At 31.0% G+C, this 20,757-nt stretch overlaps 9 protein-coding genes across 9 annotated transcripts, besides 1 other annotated feature; 5 read left to right on the forward strand and 4 right to left on the reverse strand.

Annotated features, from left to right (window-relative positions):
* Positions 1 to 147: 147 nt before the first annotated feature.
* NAM9 (mitochondrial 37S ribosomal protein uS4m NAM9) lies at positions 148 to 1,686 on the forward strand (the record flags this gene model as incomplete). Its single annotated transcript, XM_064861102.1, has 1 exon — positions 148 to 1,686. One exon carries the CDS (start codon positions 148 to 150, stop codon positions 1,684 to 1,686), a length of 1,539 nt encoding a protein of 512 aa, XP_064717342.1.
* A 288-nt stretch (positions 1,687 to 1,974) lies between these two features.
* On the reverse strand, positions 1,975 to 3,648 carry SRV2 (adenylate cyclase-binding protein; the record flags this gene model as incomplete). The annotated part of the gene is made up of 1 exon (XM_064861103.1): positions 1,975 to 3,648. One exon carries the CDS (start codon positions 3,646 to 3,648, stop codon positions 1,975 to 1,977), a length of 1,674 nt encoding a protein of 557 aa, XP_064717343.1.
* Positions 3,649 to 4,554: 906 nt separating this feature from the next.
* Positions 4,555 to 4,599: a sequence feature (Short protein (PWA37_004625, KAK5963493.1) was converted to a misc_feature.).
* Positions 4,600 to 5,495: 896 nt separating this feature from the next.
* Positions 5,496 to 10,526, forward strand: THO2 (Tho2p; the record flags this gene model as incomplete). The annotated part of the gene is made up of 1 exon (XM_064861104.1): positions 5,496 to 10,526. One exon carries the CDS (start codon positions 5,496 to 5,498, stop codon positions 10,524 to 10,526), a length of 5,031 nt encoding a protein of 1,676 aa, XP_064717344.1.
* Positions 10,527 to 10,910: 384 nt separating this feature from the next.
* Positions 10,911 to 12,419, forward strand: INN1 (Inn1p; the record flags this gene model as incomplete). The annotated part of the gene is made up of 1 exon (XM_064861105.1): positions 10,911 to 12,419. The coding sequence occupies one exon, from the start codon at positions 10,911 to 10,913 to the stop codon at positions 12,417 to 12,419; it is 1,509 nt and encodes a 502-aa protein (XP_064717345.1).
* A 358-nt stretch (positions 12,420 to 12,777) lies between these two features.
* RPC31 (DNA-directed RNA polymerase III subunit C31) lies at positions 12,778 to 13,620 on the reverse strand (the record flags this gene model as incomplete). The annotated part of the gene is made up of 1 exon (XM_064861106.1): positions 12,778 to 13,620. One exon carries the CDS (start codon positions 13,618 to 13,620, stop codon positions 12,778 to 12,780), a length of 843 nt encoding a protein of 280 aa, XP_064717346.1.
* Positions 13,621 to 14,196: 576 nt separating this feature from the next.
* On the reverse strand, positions 14,197 to 14,607 carry PGA2 (Pga2p; the record flags this gene model as incomplete). Its single annotated transcript, XM_064861107.1, has 1 exon — positions 14,197 to 14,607. The coding sequence occupies one exon, from the start codon at positions 14,605 to 14,607 to the stop codon at positions 14,197 to 14,199; it is 411 nt and encodes a 136-aa protein (XP_064717347.1).
* Positions 14,608 to 15,023: 416 nt separating this feature from the next.
* Positions 15,024 to 15,689, reverse strand: VTI1 (v-SNARE protein VTI1; the record flags this gene model as incomplete). Its single annotated transcript, XM_064861108.1, has 1 exon — positions 15,024 to 15,689. One exon carries the CDS (start codon positions 15,687 to 15,689, stop codon positions 15,024 to 15,026), a length of 666 nt encoding a protein of 221 aa, XP_064717348.1.
* A 533-nt stretch (positions 15,690 to 16,222) lies between these two features.
* Positions 16,223 to 17,617, forward strand: CIK1 (Cik1p; the record flags this gene model as incomplete). The annotated part of the gene is made up of 1 exon (XM_064861109.1): positions 16,223 to 17,617. One exon carries the CDS (start codon positions 16,223 to 16,225, stop codon positions 17,615 to 17,617), a length of 1,395 nt encoding a protein of 464 aa, XP_064717349.1.
* A 796-nt stretch (positions 17,618 to 18,413) lies between these two features.
* Positions 18,414 to 20,234, forward strand: CLN1 (cyclin CLN1; the record flags this gene model as incomplete). The annotated part of the gene is made up of 1 exon (XM_064861110.1): positions 18,414 to 20,234. The coding sequence occupies one exon, from the start codon at positions 18,414 to 18,416 to the stop codon at positions 20,232 to 20,234; it is 1,821 nt and encodes a 606-aa protein (XP_064717350.1).
* Positions 20,235 to 20,757: the final 523 nt, after the last annotated feature.

Genomic DNA, 20,757 nt, shown 5'->3' on the forward strand with positions numbered 1-20,757 from the left:
AATTCACATACATATACAAATACCTATGTATATTTAAATTGCTACAGTATTGTTACACTACACAACATATTTCTTTTCGTTTTCTTAATAAATCTCATAATACAATAAAAAAAGTGACTATATAATAGCTAAGACAATTGGATAAAGATGCCCAAGAAAGCAGTTTTACTAAAATCTTTAACCAGAGGACGTATAAGAGCATCTTTCAACAAATACAATTTATTCAATCTTTATAAAAAGGGTAAGATCGACTTTAGAACAAAGACGTTATACCAACAAAAATTTTATGCTAAACAAGAGACAAGAGCCTATCATGGTGAACACCTTACCGAAGGTAGATTCAACACTTTATTTTCTTCCAAATTGAATTCTGTGGCTCAATTAGATGCCTCGTTGCGTAAAAGTGGGGGCAACACAAATAATAAACTGAAGGAGACCCCTTATATTCTGCAAACTTATGCCACTTTAGAGAAAAGATTAGAGTTTGCTTTATTTAGGGCCATGTTTGCATCTTCTATTAGACAGGCCAGACAATTCATATTACACGGAAATGTTTTTGTTAATGGTATTAAGATGCGTCATCCCGGTTACCCCTTGAAACCTGGTGATATTTTTCATGTTAAACAGGACAAAGTTCTAGAAGCATTAGGTGCTAAAAAACCAAGTTTAGAAGAGTCTTTGAAAATTGATAAGATTCAAATTGAAGAATGGAATCAATATGTTAAAGATGCAAAGGAAAATCCTAAAAAGGCATGGGACGAAAAAATTGCAAAATTTAAAAATAAAAATGCTTCCTATGAAGAGAAAAAAGAATTTAGTGAATTTATTCAGCAATATCGTAATAACATCGAGAAAGATGAGCGTAGAGAATTAGAATCTTCCACAAATAAAAGTCTTTTAAATAAAATATTAGAATTACATTATGATAAATTGAAATGCAATCAACCTGAATCAAATAATAGTAAAAAAGAACAAAATAATACTCCATTAACCTTAAAAGATATTCAACAACTTGTAAATAAAGATAATACTGAAAAATTGGCACATGATTTAATGAAATGTTATCAAGATTTAATCAAATCTGGACTAATTGGCTGGGATAAGCTCTCGTCCTTAATTAAAGATAAAAAAGATGAAGATTATGAAAATATATTAAAAAAGTATGGCGAAAAACTATCCTCCTTACCAAAAGATTTCACAGACACTCTATCAGTTAATGAAAAGGGTCTGATTAGATCAGCAAATAAGCTTTTAGCAGAAGTGGCAAATAAATATTCTTTACAATTAAGCACATATTATAGACAATTACTCAATGACGTTAATTCAGAAAATATTCCTTATGATCCAAATTGGGTTGATCAGTTAGATTATCATCCAGCAGTAGATTTTGACAAATTGAAAGAAAATGAAAGAAAAGAAATGAAAGCCATCCAATTACCATGGCAAAAGGGTTACACTTACGGGCGTAAAGATATTTCAAAACCATATTTTACTCCATGGAAACCAAGACAATTTTTAGCCCCATTTGCAATCTTACCAAACCATTTAGAAATCTCATTTAAAACGTGTTCTGCCATCTATCTAAGAGATCCAATTGCCCGTCCAGGTCAATCCGAAGTTATTTCACCTTTTGCTTTGAATGTTCATGAAAGAGCATACATGTACTATGTGAGAAAGGGTAGGTAAATGAACAAATATTCTTCTTTCTTCTCTTTTTCTATGCACACACACATATACATATATATTTATACATATGTATATTGGTCATTCAAAAAAAAAAAAAAGAAATATTGTAAATAGTTTTTTCCCATACTTATTACACTAAACCTGAACCAAAGGAAAGGAAATTAGACCGTAATTGAGAAAATCAAGAGAGACAAAGTGTCTTATTCATAAACATAATTATATATATAAATGTCTGCATATGTATGTGTATATAGATAATTAAAGTATAAAGAAATTTAATAAAAGGGTTCAACCCATATGTTCAAATACAGAAGAAGTCAACTTACCATTCGAAAATGTATGTTTTAATTGTTCTGGGATTGGAAACTCCACGAAATCATCATCTTCACCAACTGGTAAATTAACATTTATAGTGGTCGAACAAGAAGTGAAGATTTCTGTATTTAATGATTCCTTTGAAAGATAAATACTACCATTATCAGACTTGTCAATAGATATCTGGGGCAAAAAATTCTCCACTTGAACGCCAAATTTGTTGGATTTAACAATATCTAAACCAGATATACATGATTCCAATAAAAGTGAACACTTCTCTGTTTCACTTAAAGATATAGCATTAACTTTCCCCTTGATTTGAATAAATACATTGGAACATTTACCAATAAAAACTGATTCATCCTTATTAGCCTCGACAAGGATTGGTCCACCCTCATTAGGTTGAGAATCATAGTTTTCAATGAACCACTTATTGCCTATTAACTCCTTTCTTGGTGGCTTCTTTGTTTTTAAAGTGGAAGGTTTTTTTGGTTTTGGTGGTGGCACGCCAGATTTAGTGGTAGTCGAGGAAGAACCTGGCACTGTAGAACCAGCACGTAATTCTGGGTTTTTATGGGTTTGTTGTGATTTATCTACTTTTTTCAAACCTTTAGTAATATCCTCACCTTGATTTAATTCTGCAAAGACTGCGTCCATGCCACCAGAGGAAGCACTTTCAGAATCGTTAGTTTTAACCTCAAAGACAGATGCTGGTGGGGCTGGAGGGGGTGGTGGAGCTGATGCAGCAGCAGCGGGGGCATCGGTAACGACAGCAACTGGTACATTAGAGGAAGATATGCTTTGCATTTGGGCTACTGCCTCTTTAAAATCTATAGCCGATGGCGTATTATTCCATTTTAATCCTGTAGTGTGATATTCTTTAACATATACTTTCAAATTATCAAATAACTTCAAAAAAGTGGTGACCCATTCAGCGGAGTTTGGATCATTCGCCTTAAATTCTTTCAAAACTTTATTTGTCCAAAATTGAGCAGCATCCTTTATATCTGATATAAAGGAAAGTGGTGTTGGTATAGCAAACCATGATAAAACTAAAGCACCTTCTACAACAGCGTTCAAATAGGAGAAGACAAGACTTTGACGGTTCTTATCCTTTAATTCAGTAATAGATGTAATATTTTCATTAATCTGTTTAACTATGTTCATAAACTCAGGAGAAGAATAATCTGGTTGTTGAGCTTTAACAGCTAAATTAATTAAATCCAATTGGACTAAAAACGACTTCTTAAACAATTTAATAGATTCTAATAGTAATGGATCAATCTTTTCAGATATGTTTAATAATTTATCAATATTCTCACTGAGAAAAGCTTCAAATTCCAAAACAGATTTTGGGGTTTCTTCATCAATTTCTTTAATTGTAGGTTCAAGCACATTAGCGTCTCTATCTTCTTGTTTCTTTGTTTCTTTACTAACTCCCACACAACTGGAATTTGAATCGCTAACAGGTGTTGAATCATCACTTGTAGTGTTTTTAGCTGCATGAGTTCTTTCTTCTATTTTAGATTGGATATAACCTTCTTGGTAAAGGGTCACATCTTCTAAACGAGCAGTAGCATCTTCTAATCTTTTTAAAAGTTTAACTAAATTGAAACCTTGGATAGCAAATTTTCCTTGATCAGGCATTATTTAAGTGTGAATGAGATGATCGATCACTATAATAATTTCCGGTTATATTTTTCCTTTTATCTTTTGGTACAAATTATAGGTTTGAAAAGTAAAACGGCACGCAAGAATCAACCAAAATAATGTAATTTGTGAAATGTTCGATTGAATAACCATAGTAATAAAATGACTCGTTTTTAAAAGAAAAAAAAAAGAGAAAGAAGAAGTTGAAAAGAAGGACGTTTATATGTTCTTTATCAATTTCTATTTAATCAAAAGCCTTAAAGGCTATTAAGGTAGGAAAAAAAAAACAAAGCATAACAACTAAGCCAAAAAAAAAATACGATCTAAAGAAGGTATGGATGTTTGGTGCCAGCCACGTGACTTCCCAACATTCTTCGGGTAACTTCGATTCAAACTGCCAATCAAAGTTTTTTTTGTAATGTCAAGAGGATTTTATAGATTCAACTAGTAATTATTGATTTGGTTCTAATACTGTGTGGGATCGTAATAAGTAATAACCTTTTCTAACGCAAATAAAGAAAGAGAGAATAATAAATGAAAAGATAAAAATTTGACATGAACTACTATTGTAGAAAGAGCTGGTGAAAAAAAAAAGATAAGCGATTCAATAAACAATCTGCTCCTTAAAAACTTACATCATATTATCACTTGTGTTATTAATAATCATATGCACCAGTTAGGTCTCCTTTTCTGCTTCTTTTTCTTTTTTCCTAATTTTTTTTATATTTTCATACAGTCTTTCTCTAACTAATATATTCTGAAAAGTTGAGAATTGCAAAATGAACAAACAGATAAATAAATATACATACGAAACTGATACACTATGAAACTGACGACAAAACCTATGTACTGAAAATATATTCCAAAGTTTTATACTTCCTTTTCCTTTTTTTTTTCCAGGACTTACCACCCAGAATGCCCCATTTTATTTAGTAATTCCCATTTCATTTGTTTTTTTGTGAAACTAAAATTACTAGCATTTCTATTCAAAGGCTGTTGATTTTTAGCCAATGTAGTGTATTCTAATAAAGAAGAGTGACTTAGGATGGAGTAATAAGTGTCCCTTTTTACATTGGACAACCATTCTTCCTCTGTTGTATCTTGATTCCCTACCCCCACATGTTTTTGTTTCAAATTTGTATATACGTGACGTTGACTTTGTTTATCTGACTAGGGAAAAATAACAAGCGTTCCTGATTTATTAATTTAAAAAATAGTTAGTATCAATAACAAATGAGCACATAAAAAAAAATATGTACGATACAGAGTCGTAAAGAGTAACATTATAGAGAACATACCATGCTGACACTTTGCTTATTTACAGATTTGTCTTGTAGTCCCACTTTTTTTCGCCTAATAAGTTTTCGTAGTCCAAATACCAAGAGCTCTTTTTTTAAAGATTCAATTAAATGATATCATTACAACTATCTTATTTTTTAGATTGAAACTCGCAAGTCGCTAACAAAAAAAAAACACAGAGAGGAAGAAGGAGACTAAATCACGTGCCCAATTTGTTTAGGGTTTAGAGCTTTTTTCCTAGACACAAACCCTAACTAGGGTATCGCCGCTTTTTTCTTCACCTTTCTTTTTAACATTTTAAGATCTACACAAAGGAAAAGAAATTATGATTGCATTTAGAAGTGGTATAGAAATCTCTTACCTCTAATTGTGCAAAGAAGTAATAACGCTAATTCAGTCACTGAAAAGAACTTCCAAAGAAAGGAAAATATTTCATTTGTTTTTTTTTTTTTTTCTCTTCTTCTTCCTCATTTTTAGCTATTATTTATCATCAACAAAAACAAACCAACAAGCAAACAAGCAAACATTTACTAGAACAAACCGTGATGGATGCTACAATCTCCTTTATGGAGAGAATCAACAAATTGGCCATTAGAAGGAAAAACGATACATTTCAGTTTAATATTTTCCAGACTTGTACAATATTCAATGAAGACTCCATCAAAAACTGGCCTTTGAAAACAGAAAGCCTTTTCAACGACTTAAAACAATTACATGATCCAAATCAAATCGAAAAGTGGTTTAGAACTTTATTTATAGAAATTTTTCGTATTATTACACATGAAAATTGGAAAGACTTATCTATCAATATAATTGACATATCTGAATTATTGAATAAATTATTTACAGTTTGTGATGAAAAATTACTTAAAATAATCGGGAAATCCTATGTTGCAATCTCTAGTGTGCTACCACAATTCAACGATAGTAACAATACCAATTATTTGATTTATGAAACTAATTTAATTAAATTAACTGAACTACTTAAACCAATCCACATGGAAATTTTTAAGTTCAGTTGGTTATCGGCAAAATTAAGTGAGAGGAAACAAACAATTCTACTAAGACATCTTTTGAAAAAATCTAAGTACGAATTACATAAATTTAATCTGTTACATGAAAATGCTACAGGATTTTCTCAATTATCTTTACTTTTTATCAATTATTATGAGGATTCAAGTATCATCGATAATCCAAATCGTATCGATTATTTTGTCAATGAAATGTACTACATTATAGGAAAATATTCCTTAGACTCCATGAGATCTCTAGATATTTTTCTTATAATATCGTCTGAATATATCTTAACATCATACATGAAATGCATTAATTTTTTGAAGCGTACTGACTTTATATATAAAGATAATGATAGCAACAGAAATAACTTGATCCTATCTAATGTTATTCTTTTCAATTTACAACAAAATAATGACATTTCAACAAATTATCAAAACTTGGTCTCTATTTTAATCAAATTCAAATTGCTGGATCCAAATCAAATATGGGAAAACTTGTCACCAGATGATGCTACTTTAGACGATTGGTTAAATAAATTAGAAGATATTCTTGAAAAGGAGTCAATGAAGGGAGTTGATAATCCATTAGCCATGGCTGCTGCACTAACCAGTGGCGATGACGAGGATAATGAGACTTTTGATGATAAGTCAATAAATGATAAAAAGGATTCCAACAATAAAGACCCCGAGGATGAAAGTGAAATGAATGAAACTATTACAAAAAATAAAGATTCACAGTTGGAAGAAATAGAGGAATGGAAAATGAGTAAAAAAATCCACTTTTTGAAAAATTTACTTATACATGGTTGTTTTAATGAGGCCATTTCAATAATTGTACAACATCCCAAATTAATTTACTTAGATCCCAAGATTACAAAACTTTTATCCCGTTGCATTGAGTATTCCATTTATCCATTATATAAGAAAACACCATACTGTTTTAATAAAAACCAGGATGCTCTACAACAATGTTCGTTGATTACAACATTAGATAATGACTTAATCAATAGAAAACCTAGATTATTCAGCTCTACAAAAACTTTAGATATCGATGACAACATAGAATTAAATGTTCAGTACATATTTTATTTTTCAGAATGGGTTAAAGATTTACCTGCAATTGATTCTATTGATCAACTTTTCAAATCCTCTCATGAAATTCTATCTGTGATAGGTCCATATTTGGCACATTGTCCAACATTAATTACAAAGCTTGTTAGAATTGCCATAAATGATATTGGAAAAGAAGCTGATAATTCTGTCTCTTATGAGATTGTGGGTAATACTATTACTGTTGAAAAATGGGTTGACTATTCTAGAAAATTCATCTTCCCTTGCGTATCACTCTTTGACAAAGATACATGTGTTGCTACAGAAGTTTATAATTTGATGAAATTATTCCCTTTTGAAAAAAGATATTTTATGTATAATGAAATGTTAACGAAATTATCTCAAGATTCTTTGCCTATCAAATTAGGCTTTAATAAAGCAGAGAAAGAAGTAAAGTCTCTTTTAAAAGCATTGAGTATTGATACTATAACTAGGGAATCCAGAAATTTGTCAAATCTGATATCTTCGAATCCTTTAGCCACCTTAGTTCCTGTTGTAAAACAAATTGAAAATTATGATAAAGTGTCAGAATTAGTTATATTTACAGCTAGATTTTTCAATGAATTTTCTTTTGATGTTTTACAATATGTCCTTTTACTTAGATTGACATTCCAAAGATCTCCTATACAGTCTAATGGTGTTACCCAAGCTTTTTGGGTCCAAAGGTTGGCCGTCTTTATTGCAAATTTGGCTAAACATTGTACAGAGATGGATCTTTCGAATATTATTGTTTACATTATCAAATCACTACATAACAAAGATGATAAAACTAATATTATTGCTGTAACTATCTTGAAAGAATTAATCAGCACGGTTAGCGGTATAAGGGATCAGAATGAAGTTCCATTCAGAAATTTACTTATGTTGAATTCTGGTGCACCTTTAAGACAAGAGGCAAGAAAATTAATTTATGACTCAAGAGATTCTAACATTGATGTAGCACAGAACTTAATTTCATTATTTATTAAACAAAACTCTATCTCTGAATTGATATTGCTAATCTATAATTTGAATTTACAAGCTAATCAAAGTGAAGCACATTATAAGATTTTATCATCTCGGTGTGATGAAATGACTAATTTGTTGTGGTCCTTTATTGAGCTAGTCAAATTTTGTTGTAAGGATGATAGTTTTGTTGCTAATGTTCTATCTTTTCAAGAGTTAACAAATAAATTCCATTTAGCTACCCCATGGGTGTTTAACATATGGAGAGATTATTTTGATCAAAAAGCGAATGCTGAAGACGACAATGATAAAACATTAACTAGTGGAGACAGAGATAAATCAGATATCAATTTTGATATTGTGATAGAGAAAGCAGCTTTTCACGATATTGAATTTACACATTTATCTAGAGATCTTTTCATAACATTTTGGAAGTTATCATTGTATGATATCTACCTTGATAAATCACTTTATGATGAATTAAAGAATAAACTAGAAGATTTGGAACGTAAAGAAGCAAATTCTAGAAAGAAGCTTTTAATTAATAATAAAATTAAAAAAATATTGATTGCATTTATTTCACATCAACGGGTCTTCAAACAAACTTCAGGGTTATTGAAAGAAAAAGTCAATGATTGGTTCGAAACCTTCACTACTGAAAAAATCCAATCATTGTTACAATATGCTATTATTCCGAGAGTTTTATTTTCTCCATCTGATGCTATATATTCTGCAATTTTTGTTTTACAAGTTTTTGAGATTAAGGACAAAATTATGATATTTAATGAACTTATTCAATCTCATATATTGGAAGCGTTATTATTTAGTTGCACACATGCAGAAGCTGGTAATCTTGGAATGTTTTTCTTTACTATCCTTGATTCTATCGAAAAGGAAAGAAAAGATAATTCTCATGGTATTGCTTCTTATAATCGTCAAATATATGAATTACAAACTAGTATAGTTAAACAAATTGTTAATTGTTTAAGTTCAAAAAATTATATGTCAATCAGAAATGGGATTGAGTTTATGAAACATTTGTCCTTAATATTCCCTGTAATTGATAATCATCTAACTTTGTTAATTATTCTTTTAGAAGAAAATCTATTATCTGAAAAAAGAGAAGATATTAAATTACCTACAAATGCATTGCTTGGACATTTAAAAGCAAGATTGAAAAACTCTGCTGTTAAGCTGGAAGATTTCTGTGAGATGACAGAAGATGAAGTAAAAGAAAAGGAAGAGTACGAATCTGAATTAAATGAAATAGCACAGTATGAGATTGCACTTGCTAATGAACAAAAGGAAATTGAAATAAGAAAGAAGTTAGAAATGAACAAATTGCAAAGACAAAAGGAACAAGAAGAGGAAGAAAAAAAGGAAAAGGATAAAATGCTTTTAGATGAAAAATTAAGTCGTTTGCCTAAAGCACCAAGTGGTACTAAACTACCTCTGCAGAAGGAAGACACTGGACCAAAGAAATTAGAATGGAAAATGCATAAAGTGGAAAGTTGTATGGAAGATGTTATTGAATCGCTTAAGATAAACGATGTAGAAAGTGCATCTTTATTTATTCCCGATAAAAAAGTGCAAAAAGAATTAAAAATATTATCCAAGGATCAAAATAAATCATTGAAAGAATTCAGAGAAAGTGTTCACAAAATTTTGAAAGATTGGTTTACCTCGATAGTTTATTATCCAAATAACCCAGATTTTATCAAACAATTAAATTCATTAAAAAATGCTATTACTTATATCTCAAATCAAAAACTTTCTCTTATGGAAGACATGTATGATGATAATATACCAGTATCCCAAAGACCAAGTCGTTACAATAACACCACTACTGTAACTAAATCTAAGAAAATTATTGCTCTTCCATCTCAGCCTGCTTCTTCCTTATCTTCTGGATCAAAAGTTGTCGATACTTCGAGAGCATCATTAGAACAATCAAGATATTCTGGTGATAAAACTGCTAATAAGGTTGAAACGAGTCCAGCACGAAACCTCCCAACAAAACCAACAGAAAAAAGATATAGAAATGGTAATGATTCCAGAGGATTTGATAATATGAGCGATGATAATTCTAAAACTGGACCTCCACATGATTTAAGAAATACTGAAAGATGGATGCCACCAAAGGGACCTAATAGATCAAGATTCGATAACTCTAGTAGAAATGATAGACATGTATCCATTAAAGAGGATAAGTTTATGAAAAAGGACACTAGATTCAGTTTCAAAAGATCTTTACCACCGAAAGATTTCAATAACGTACCAAGTAACAAAAGATTAAACACTGTGGGACCTCATTCATTTGCATCTATTCAACCATCATCAGTAAGAAGGATGAATACTAATAACAATAATAGTAATACTAATAATAACAATAACAGCAGTAACCGATCTGATGATACTCATAATAAGCCGTTAATTAATAGAAATGACAATAAGACTACATTCCCACAAGGACCTAAGAATGCTGGTTCTCGTTATCAAAGATAAGTAACTCTATACATAAACTGTATGTAATATTAACAACAATTGCAATAGCAGTCACATGAGTTTTAAAATCAACTCTATATAGAGGGAATAAATGTTAAATCAAACTTTTCTACCAAAACAGCTAAGACAGCATTCCTGTAGTTTTTGCCTTTTCGAGCGAAATCGACTCTTTAACTCTTTTGTGCAGTAACATTTTTTTGTCCTTTGAAAAATTATCCAACTTAAATAATTAAAGGATCAAAGAAAAAAGAGAAATGTCTAAAAAATTTAAAGAAGCTACAAACTCTATATCTTGATTACTCTTTTAATAAAAAACCATCACGAAGACAGCACCTGTGTATGATATTTCTTTGATAAAGCCAGTGGCTACAAAACTACATTTTAATGAGTGAGGAAATTTGGAGCGGAAATGAAGGTTATCTTTATGTTTATGTAAGTAAAGCAAGAGATTTACCCAACCTGATCAAATTAGACAAGCAAAATGTCATGTTAAGGTTAAGAATAGCCCATATGACAAGAGAGAGTGATGTGAAATTTAGAGCTGGTCAGAATCCAATCTTTGATTATTTGGAGAAATTTGAAATAACACCAAGTGTTAAACCGGTCATGTATGTAGAAGTGTATTGTGATAGAAAAAAGAAGTCTCCACTACCTATTGGACGTTGTGAAGTGGATTTAATGAATGGGATCCGTGCTGATCCAAAAAATGGGTATTGTACATGGTATGAATTAAGAAGAAATGGCGATGAATTTGCTGGTACAATATTTATTGAATTGACGTTTAAACCAAATTTGAAAAGAAACCATTTGAAAAAAATCGATAAAGAAACAATGAGATTAGATGCGTCTGTAGCAGCCAGACCGATTCCATTATTACCCACTGAAACCAAGAATATATCCAGTACAAGTGTCACGCATACTAATGAAAAGGGCATAGACGAATCTAATTTTTCACAATCAAATACCCCACAATATATGCATGCATCTGAAATGAGACAAGTGACACCATCGATACGAAATCTGCATTATGGTGTTGACAATTTTAATGGATTTAATATGAGTCATGACAATGTTAATAGTAAAGATAACAGTTTTTCACCTAGAAGGAACTTATCACCTTGTGAATATAATCGATATACAAACCAACATAATTTTGAAACCAACCAATTTGGTGTACCAAATTTTGCATCATCTGTTGATACAAGTAATACAATGTTAAGCCAAGACACCTCTAATACGACAGTAACGTCAACTTCAGCAGAGACTAGATTCCATTTTGCAAACTTAAAAAAATTGAAAGAACGTATCAATATTTTTAAAAATCCTAATATATCATTAGAGAAGAATTCACGACCTGATGAAATGATCGGATCAATACATACATATAATGTTAACAACAACAACAATAACAATAATAATAATAAAGGTGTTGATATAGAAGCTTTAGAAAAGGCTATTGGTGTGACATCAGTACAGGATGATGATGATGAAGATCAAGGAGAGAAAAATTATAATGAATATGATAGAAATATAATTGTTAATGGACATGACTCTTATAGACGACCCACTCCACCCATAGATCCTGATTACAATAAACAAAGTGTTACAGTAGATGGGTCGCGAAGAAATAGTAGTAGAAAGAGTTCATCAAGAGGAAACGAAGGTCCACGCTTACCCTATTTACCAGAAGATGCCTCGTTATATTTATCGTCATCATTATCACCAAGATTGAAAATGCAGTTACCACCACTGCCTAATGAAAAAATAATATCGAAAGTAAATCCCTCACAAACACCACAATTACCTAATTTACCTACTCAATCTTCAACTTATAGAAGCAGAACAAGTTCATTTTCACCAATCAGAAGACCATCTCCGCCAGCACACTATTAGGTTTATATATACATACATATACATATAGAGAAAGAGAGAGAAGGAAATACAACGATGGGAGATGGATTATTAACTTATAGAGATATTATTACATAACTAGATACGTGACAAAAAACATACATTAAAAAAACAAAAAATAAAAAAAAAACAGTTATCCAAAGAATGTAATAATGTAATATGAATAATATGTACCCTTCCTTACGAGTCTTGTAAGATATCTATATAAGTATGTGTGTCTGTATCTATGTCTCTGAATGTCTATCAGGGCTTGAATAAATATATAGGTAATATTTTGTATCGAAAGAAAGAGAGATACAGGGGGGGAGAGGGGGAAAGGGGGAAAGGAATACGTTAATATTTAAAATATAGGTTCGTTGTCATCATCACCAATGTCACCATATCCATCATCATCATCACCATCGTCGAAATATTTCTCAGCATTATAATCATCGTCATCATCTTCATCTTCTTCAAAATCATCATCTTCATCAATTTCATCCATAACAGATTTTCTTTGATTTTCTTTATTTTCATCATTATCATCATCATTCTCATTAACGTCACCACCAATCGCAACATCATTGCCTACTTCCTCGGCCAATTCTTTCAGTTTCTCTAACATAGATAACCCAAGTTTGTCTTGTCCACTTCCATCAGTATCAGCGTTTATATTATCACTATCAGCACTACCGTCAGCATTGTTGCCGTTACCACTTAAGATTCCATTACTTCCAGCACTGTTGTTTTTAAATCTTTTCAAATTTAACAATTTTTTCTTGTTGAAACCCATAACGTTATACAACTCTTCAGGAAATAAATCTTTAGCGAAGGGATGGTCTGTCAGGGACTTGACACCATTGAATGTTTTTTTATGTTTTAGATATCTATCACCGTATCTTTCAATATCGTCTGAGTTATCCACTTCGATAAAACTTGAACATTTTATCTTTTTATCGTCTTTGCCAATATCATCTAGGTTAAACACAGAATCACTAAGGTCATTTAAGTGGGTGATACAGTATGAGGCAACCAGTCTTTCTCTATATGATATGGTTGGATTATTTACTGGTAGAGCTAACTTAGGGACTTCGGAGTTATGTAATTGAGATTGAGATAAGATATCTTGATATGCTATACCTACAGGAATATTGAAGCTGTTGTTACCACTATTCCCATTTCTGAACCCACCACGAAAACTCATTATTAATGTATAATATATATATATATTTGATGCACTATAGTTAATGTATGCTAAGTATGAGACAATAGCAATTATAAAGGATGCCTATTGAAGTGAAGATGGTCAATTAGATAATAAACACAACAATACAGCAGTGTAACAACATCACATAGCACCATTATAAATTAGGGTGAGACAAGATGGGATAAGATGAGATGAGATGAGATGAAATGAGATCAACCTTTGATATTGCTAATTTTTTACTACATCACAGATAGAATGAAAAAAAAAAATTTTTTTGTACTCATCTCTACCCCCTTGGTGTGATGTAAGGATGTTGAAATATTATTTAACAATTACTAGTAGTAAATTAAAATGGCATGTATGTATTTATACATATATATATATATTAATATTAACATTAATATTTGAATTTATATGTTAATATATAGATAAATGTATATAAAAGGGTCTATCAGTCATCTAAATTACTTACACCTACCGTTACATGGCGCAGATAAAAAGGAGGAAAGAACAAAAAAAAAAGCCAAACAAACAAACAAGCAAAGATGAGTGTGCGTGCTTTTAATACCTTTCCTAATCTTCTAACAAATCAGCAATATCTTCATCACTATCATCATTATATGCTGTAGAGTACTGTTGTTGCTGTTGTTGCCTTTTCTTTAAATTATCAATAGCTTGTCCCAACATTTCTTGTTGTTTCTTGACTCTGTATCTTGTTTTATTACCCCATCCGAATGCAGTTGGTTCTTTATCATGTTTTCCATCATTGTATAACTCATCTGTACCTTCCATCAACTGATTTTTCTTTCTCTTTTGGTCTGCTTTAATCTGATTAGCTAATTGTCCTTTAGCCAATTCTCTTTGAGCAAGACGTCTAAGCAATATATACCCACCAATGATGATAACCAATCTAAAAAACTGTTTATGATCAATTGATTGAATTCTTGCAATAGCTCTGTGTTTAATATTTTCTAATAAATCCATTCTAATATGTATGAGTATTATATGGGTATGTATATGTATAAATGCGTGTGTACGTGTGTATGGGAGAAAGGAACTTAATAGAGTCGTATATTATATGTTACAGTTGCAACTCTTGTCAGCTCCCGCAAAACGGTAATGAATAACATGTACATAAGCATATACAAACATAAATACAACTATGCATACAAATACGTAAACATATACGTAGATTATATTTTATGTTTTGTTATGTAGTTTTAACAAAAAAAAAAAAAAAAAAAGAAAGAAAGAAAGTTTCCTCTCCGAGAAATTGCCACAGCACGTGATTTGTGGATGTATGGATACTACTGATTTGGCATAATCTCAACACAATATAACATAGGATAATACAACACAATATAATACAATCCTGTATATACAACTATAAATGTATATGTTCACCTAAACTTAGAATATAGCACTAGCAATATCAACAATATTAGCACTGCTATAATGGAATAACTAATGATTTTATTAGCAACAAGTCTCCTGCTCATCACTCTTAAAGTTCTCACCGATTTATCCAGATATGTATCTGCTTGAGACAGATGATTCCGTGAGTGTTCTAGAGTCTCCCTTTGGGCACGCAAATCGTTCATGATCTGGGATCCTATCTGTTCTGTATCGTACGCTACCCTTTGTGCGTCCATTAATCTTTTGTTTGTTTTGTTGAGAATATGGTGGCTATCTAACAACTGCTGTCTCTGTTCTTCGTCCATATAGGATATGCCGTTATCTACTTCAGGAGTGGCACCCTGTGTACTAAACAGAACATTTCTATTTTCGTCCTCAATCAATTTGTTCAGTGGATCCACTATATCCTTCTGTAGATCATTCTTCAAATTCCTTAAATATGACCTCCATTTGGATTTCTCCTCGGTGCTAGACCCAGTGTTATTGACTTCTATGTTCATTTGTTCAAGGATCTCCAATAGATCATCTTTGTTGATCTCTAAATTTCTGATTGTTGTGGTCTTACTTGATGATCCATTTGATATTTCCAATTTTGTTGATTCATATAACGTCTTGAATTCCACATCGTATGATTCTAACAAATTTGACATAATTTAGTGTGTATTGAAGAGGGGGGGTAGAGGTTACTTTTCTAGTACTATAAATATATATCAACCTTTTAAACAACAATATGCACATATATACTTACACTTATACTTATGGTTATACTTATATCTATCTCACACAACTGCCTTCCCTTTAGTTTTCCTTTGTTAGTTGTGGGTTCTCCAACTTTTTGCCCTTTGTTTCGTTTCTTTTTGTTCCCATATCATTTTTTTTTTATATTTTTTTTTGCTGTGCTTTACTTTTGCTTTTTGTTAAGTGGGAAAAGAAAGAGTGGCAGGTGGTAGGTCACCATGTGAGAGAAACTGTAAGAGGAAGAGGATGAAGTCATGATTGTTGGATGCACAGACAGACGTCTTTCATTCTCGAGTGTCACATGCGATGGCAAGGAAGTAGTGGTTGATCCGTTGTTGTTTCTTGCAGGTTTCTGAAACAAAGATGTAACACAATCTATACACATATCACATATTCTATATATATATATTTTTTGTGTATATGTATGTGTATATTACAATAGAATATGTCCAGTAAAGTAAACTGCATATATATCTATACACATATCGATCTATATATATATATATATATATATATATATATTAGTATTTATATTTATATTTATCCATGTGTATGTATATGTATGTGTATGATGCATTCAAGGATTCCAAATGTGGGGAATAAAAGACTAAAATATAGTACAGCTACAAATGATACATCTAATATAAATAACCGTCGTACTAGTCCCATCAATAACGATAGAACCACAATATCGGATAATAATTGTTCTGCTATGTTAACAGATGTCACAAATAAAAAAAAATATTCGTATCCTACTTCATATCATCGACGTTTTACTAGTAACAATAATAATGCTTCAAGCACCGCCACTATTTCTACTTCTACTTCCACTACAAATACAAATATAAATACAAATACAAATACAAATACAAATACAGTGTATACATCCCTATCTTCCAAGAGACCTTCGTATAAGAATAAGTTAACGTTTGGTGACGCGACTTCAATCGAATTGGTTAAAAATAGACAGAGAAAAATCCTGAATGACATCAATAGACTGAACTATGCAATCTCAGAAATCAATAAAACTATATCTCAACTGCAAAACATCGAGCTGATCCAACTATCAAAAGACACAACAGAAATGAACGATGAAATTCACTCAATCTCAAGAGACATCAACTTATGCGATGACGAGATACAATCCATTGACGATGAAATAATCAAATTGGAACAGAAGGACAAGATGTTCATCACAAATGAGACGTTACGACATAAGATCGAGTGCCAGGACCTATTTAACGTGTTGGATTTAAGGCTCATTGATAAGAAAACCTCTTTAAAGACCGAAATGGAGCAGATCCTGGACGATTTTAAACCTTCTACTGATCTAGTAAATGATATTAAGCGCTATAATGAACAAATAAATCTGTATAGATGTGAGTTAAATAAATTGAAAGTAGAGAATGGAAACAAATTACGTTCAAAGGAAAAGGATGAATTAGTACCGAATTTAGAAAAGTTCAAGTCTGAAAGGGACACTAAGCTTAATAATCTTTTGACACAGAATGTTAAATTAAAGTCAACTTTAGATGAGATAGCTTTGGAGAGAGAAAAATTTCAAAAGGATATAGACGATCTTAATTTGGAGATCGCGGGTCATAAAGATCGAATTGATACATTGGAGAAAGAGATATCCCAATTGACTATTAACACAACACCACCATTAATAATCCGATCACAAGAGCTTAAAAATCAGTTGGATAATTCCAATTCAGAGATAGATGAAATACAGATAAAATATAGAATAATAAAGGATCAATACACTTTACAACTGAACAAATTAACACACGAGAAAAAAAGGAATAAAGCCCTAAGTGATGCAATCTCTAAGACCTAAAAAATAGAAATAAAAATAAAAAATAAAAAAGTGATCCTTCCCCTTTCCTTGATTCGTAAAGTTATAAACCCTAACACCAAATGTTTTGCCTATTGCGTCGTGTTCTTAATGTTTTCAATTCGTTCTTCATTTTCGCGGTGTTTTTTTTTTTTTGTTTTTCGTGACGGAGTTTTTTTTTCTTTTGTTTACTCTTTTTATTTTTTTTTTCTTTCGGTTATTACCATCGTTTTAACAATTTGAACATAATGTAAAGGAACAAGAAGAGGAGGTGAATTGGTTAAAGTGGCATAGAGAAACGTGGTGATGACCCATTAGTGGGGTCGTTGGTGTCGTTAGATGCAGATTACAGGCGAGAAAATTTGGTAATAAGCTGAAACAGCCTTTTAAATTAAATAATAATAATAATAATAATAATAATAATAATAAAGAAAAATTGTTTTTGGTTCTTTTTCTTCCTTTTTTTTTTGTTTATCTTTTTGGTGACACATATTATTCCTGACTGATTAGCAACAGTTAAAAATACATCCATAAATATATATAAATATATATATATATTTATATTTATATTTATTTATTTATTTGTTTGTTTGTTTGTTTGTTTGTTTGTTTACTGTATATGGCTTAAGACCTATTTTAAAATTGGCATATATTCTTATTTATGCACTGAAGGTAGATTGTGTAACATCAAAGTTTTATAAATAATAGTTAACAATATTGAGTGCTGAATAAGAGGCGGAAAATATAATTGTATATATCTATCTATCTATCCATACTTGTGTGTGTGTACGTGTGAATAATGCCGGGATTGATTGTCACAGCAAGACAGACATATTATCCTATTGAGTTATCAAATTCTGAACTATTATCACATTTCAATACCATCAAAGAATATAATGAGGATATCACCATTGATTGTATGAGACAGTTTAAAAAGTTCCGTCCTGATGTTAAATTAATAGATCAACAACCAGAAATGGTACCGCAATTGACAAGGCAGTCAATGATTAGTTTTTTATATAAAATATCCATTCTATCAAAAGTGACAAATGGTATCTTTTACCATGCAACTAGACTATATGACAGGTATTGCTCCAAGAGAATTATACTGAGAGATCAAGCAAAATTGGTTCTTGCTTCTTGTCTTTGGTTGGCTGCTAAGACATATGGTGGTTGTAATCATATCATCAATAATTATGTCATCCCAACTGGTGGTAGATTCTATGGTCCAAATCCAAGAGCAAGGATACCAAGGTTGTCTGAATTAGTACACTACTGTAACAATGAAAACAATATTAATGATACTCACAATAGCAACCTTGGTAAGAACAATCATTTTGATGAGTCTATGTTTTGTCAAATGGAATTACATATTTTGGAAACTTTGAATTGGAATGTTTATGAACCAATGATCAATGATCTTATTTTAAATGTAGACGAAAATTGCTTAATTCAATATGAATTATACCAATCTCAATTACAAAATAGAAATCGTTGTACAAATAACCCCAATACGAATATTACTGCTGCTACAGGTAGTAATACTGCCATCACCACTAATCAAAAAAATGAGGAGAATAAGAGGCACTCACATGATTCTACGGATACTGATGCTACAGTGGATGATATCGACGATTTACTTAATGAAGATAAAGAATTAATACTGAAAATTGAATTAATTAATCTGAAAAGATTCTTGATTGATTTATCTTGTTGGCAATATGATTTATTGAAATATGATATAGAGGACATTGTATCAGTGATATTTAAGCTAATTAATACGTTCGGTGGTCATGATGTTTCTCCTTTATTATCATTAACAACAGCAACAAAAGCAACAACAGATATAACATTATCACCATTCATGGGTATGTCATCTCCTTCTAATTCTAAATCAACTATTCATGATAATATTCAAACAATTTTTATAAATTCATTGATAAACGTTCCCCAAACTTTATTATTAGTTTACAAAGACAAACATGGTATTATACCATTTATATTCAAGGTGAAAGAATATTACACTAACTTACAAATGATGAACATTATGGATGTGACAAGAAACAGATTCCCATCAACACAATATTTCGATTCATATAACAGTAATAATAATCATTTCACAGATACATCATCCATTGAGTCGTCACCTTCGTTATCTGTTAGAACTCCATCCAAACAACAATTTAATATTTCAACTGGCAGTACCAATAGTATTACTGTTTCAGCTAGTAATAATTACGTTAATACTACGAATATTAACAATGCCATAACCAATACAGTCTCTTCTATTACTTCAAATATACATAATAGTGGCAATAAGACTGAAAGTAGTATTTTCAGTAATCATCATTATCCATATGTAAATGGATCAACATCGTTTACTACCAACACGGCATCACCTATTACACCACAATTATTCACATTTCCAGTCAATAAAAATGACACAAATGACAAAGAAAACGACGTTGTATTAACCAACAAAATTGTATCATTGTCTCATGCAAATTCATCTAGTTCCAAATTCCATCACAACAACTATGACATTTTTAAGAAAGAGTCTACAATTTTGGGAGCTACTACGACCTCCCAACAGAACTCTTTAAACAATCATATCCAATAAGATATTCATCAATGAATTTTACTGACAGAAAAAGATACATACATATGTATATGTATAACTATATACTACATAGATACCCTAATTGAAAGTTTTACATAGATCCTATAATGACATTGATGTTGTATGGGGTATCTTTTATAGGTTAGTCAATTGGTTGTTCACTAATGGTGAAATATATAGCTGTGTGCCTACAAGATATAACGAAATCATGTTAAAGATTATCTCAAAGGGCTTGGCACTTTCCAAAATTTCCTCTTTGGGGAAATCTCAAGGAAATATTCTAAAAAAAAAAAAAGAAAAGAAAAAAAGCAATAAAAGCTGAAACAGTTTCTTATTATTTTATTTTATTTTTTTTTAAATTTAGATTTTTTGATTTTGTTTCTTTAATTTCTTTAAAGAATAAAAGCAGCTCTGCGTAACTTAATTCAACATGATATTGTTACACAGACATGTTTGTACTGTTTAGGAGTCTTTATTACTGCGACTACTAAGTGATCTTTAGTTGATTGATAAAGTGTAAAAT

Source organism: Arxiozyma heterogenica (genome assembly GCF_036370985.1).
Source record: "Arxiozyma heterogenica strain weizmannii chromosome Unknown scaffold_6, whole genome shotgun sequence".
Lineage (NCBI taxonomy): Eukaryota > Fungi > Ascomycota > Saccharomycetes > Saccharomycetales > Saccharomycetaceae > Arxiozyma > Arxiozyma heterogenica.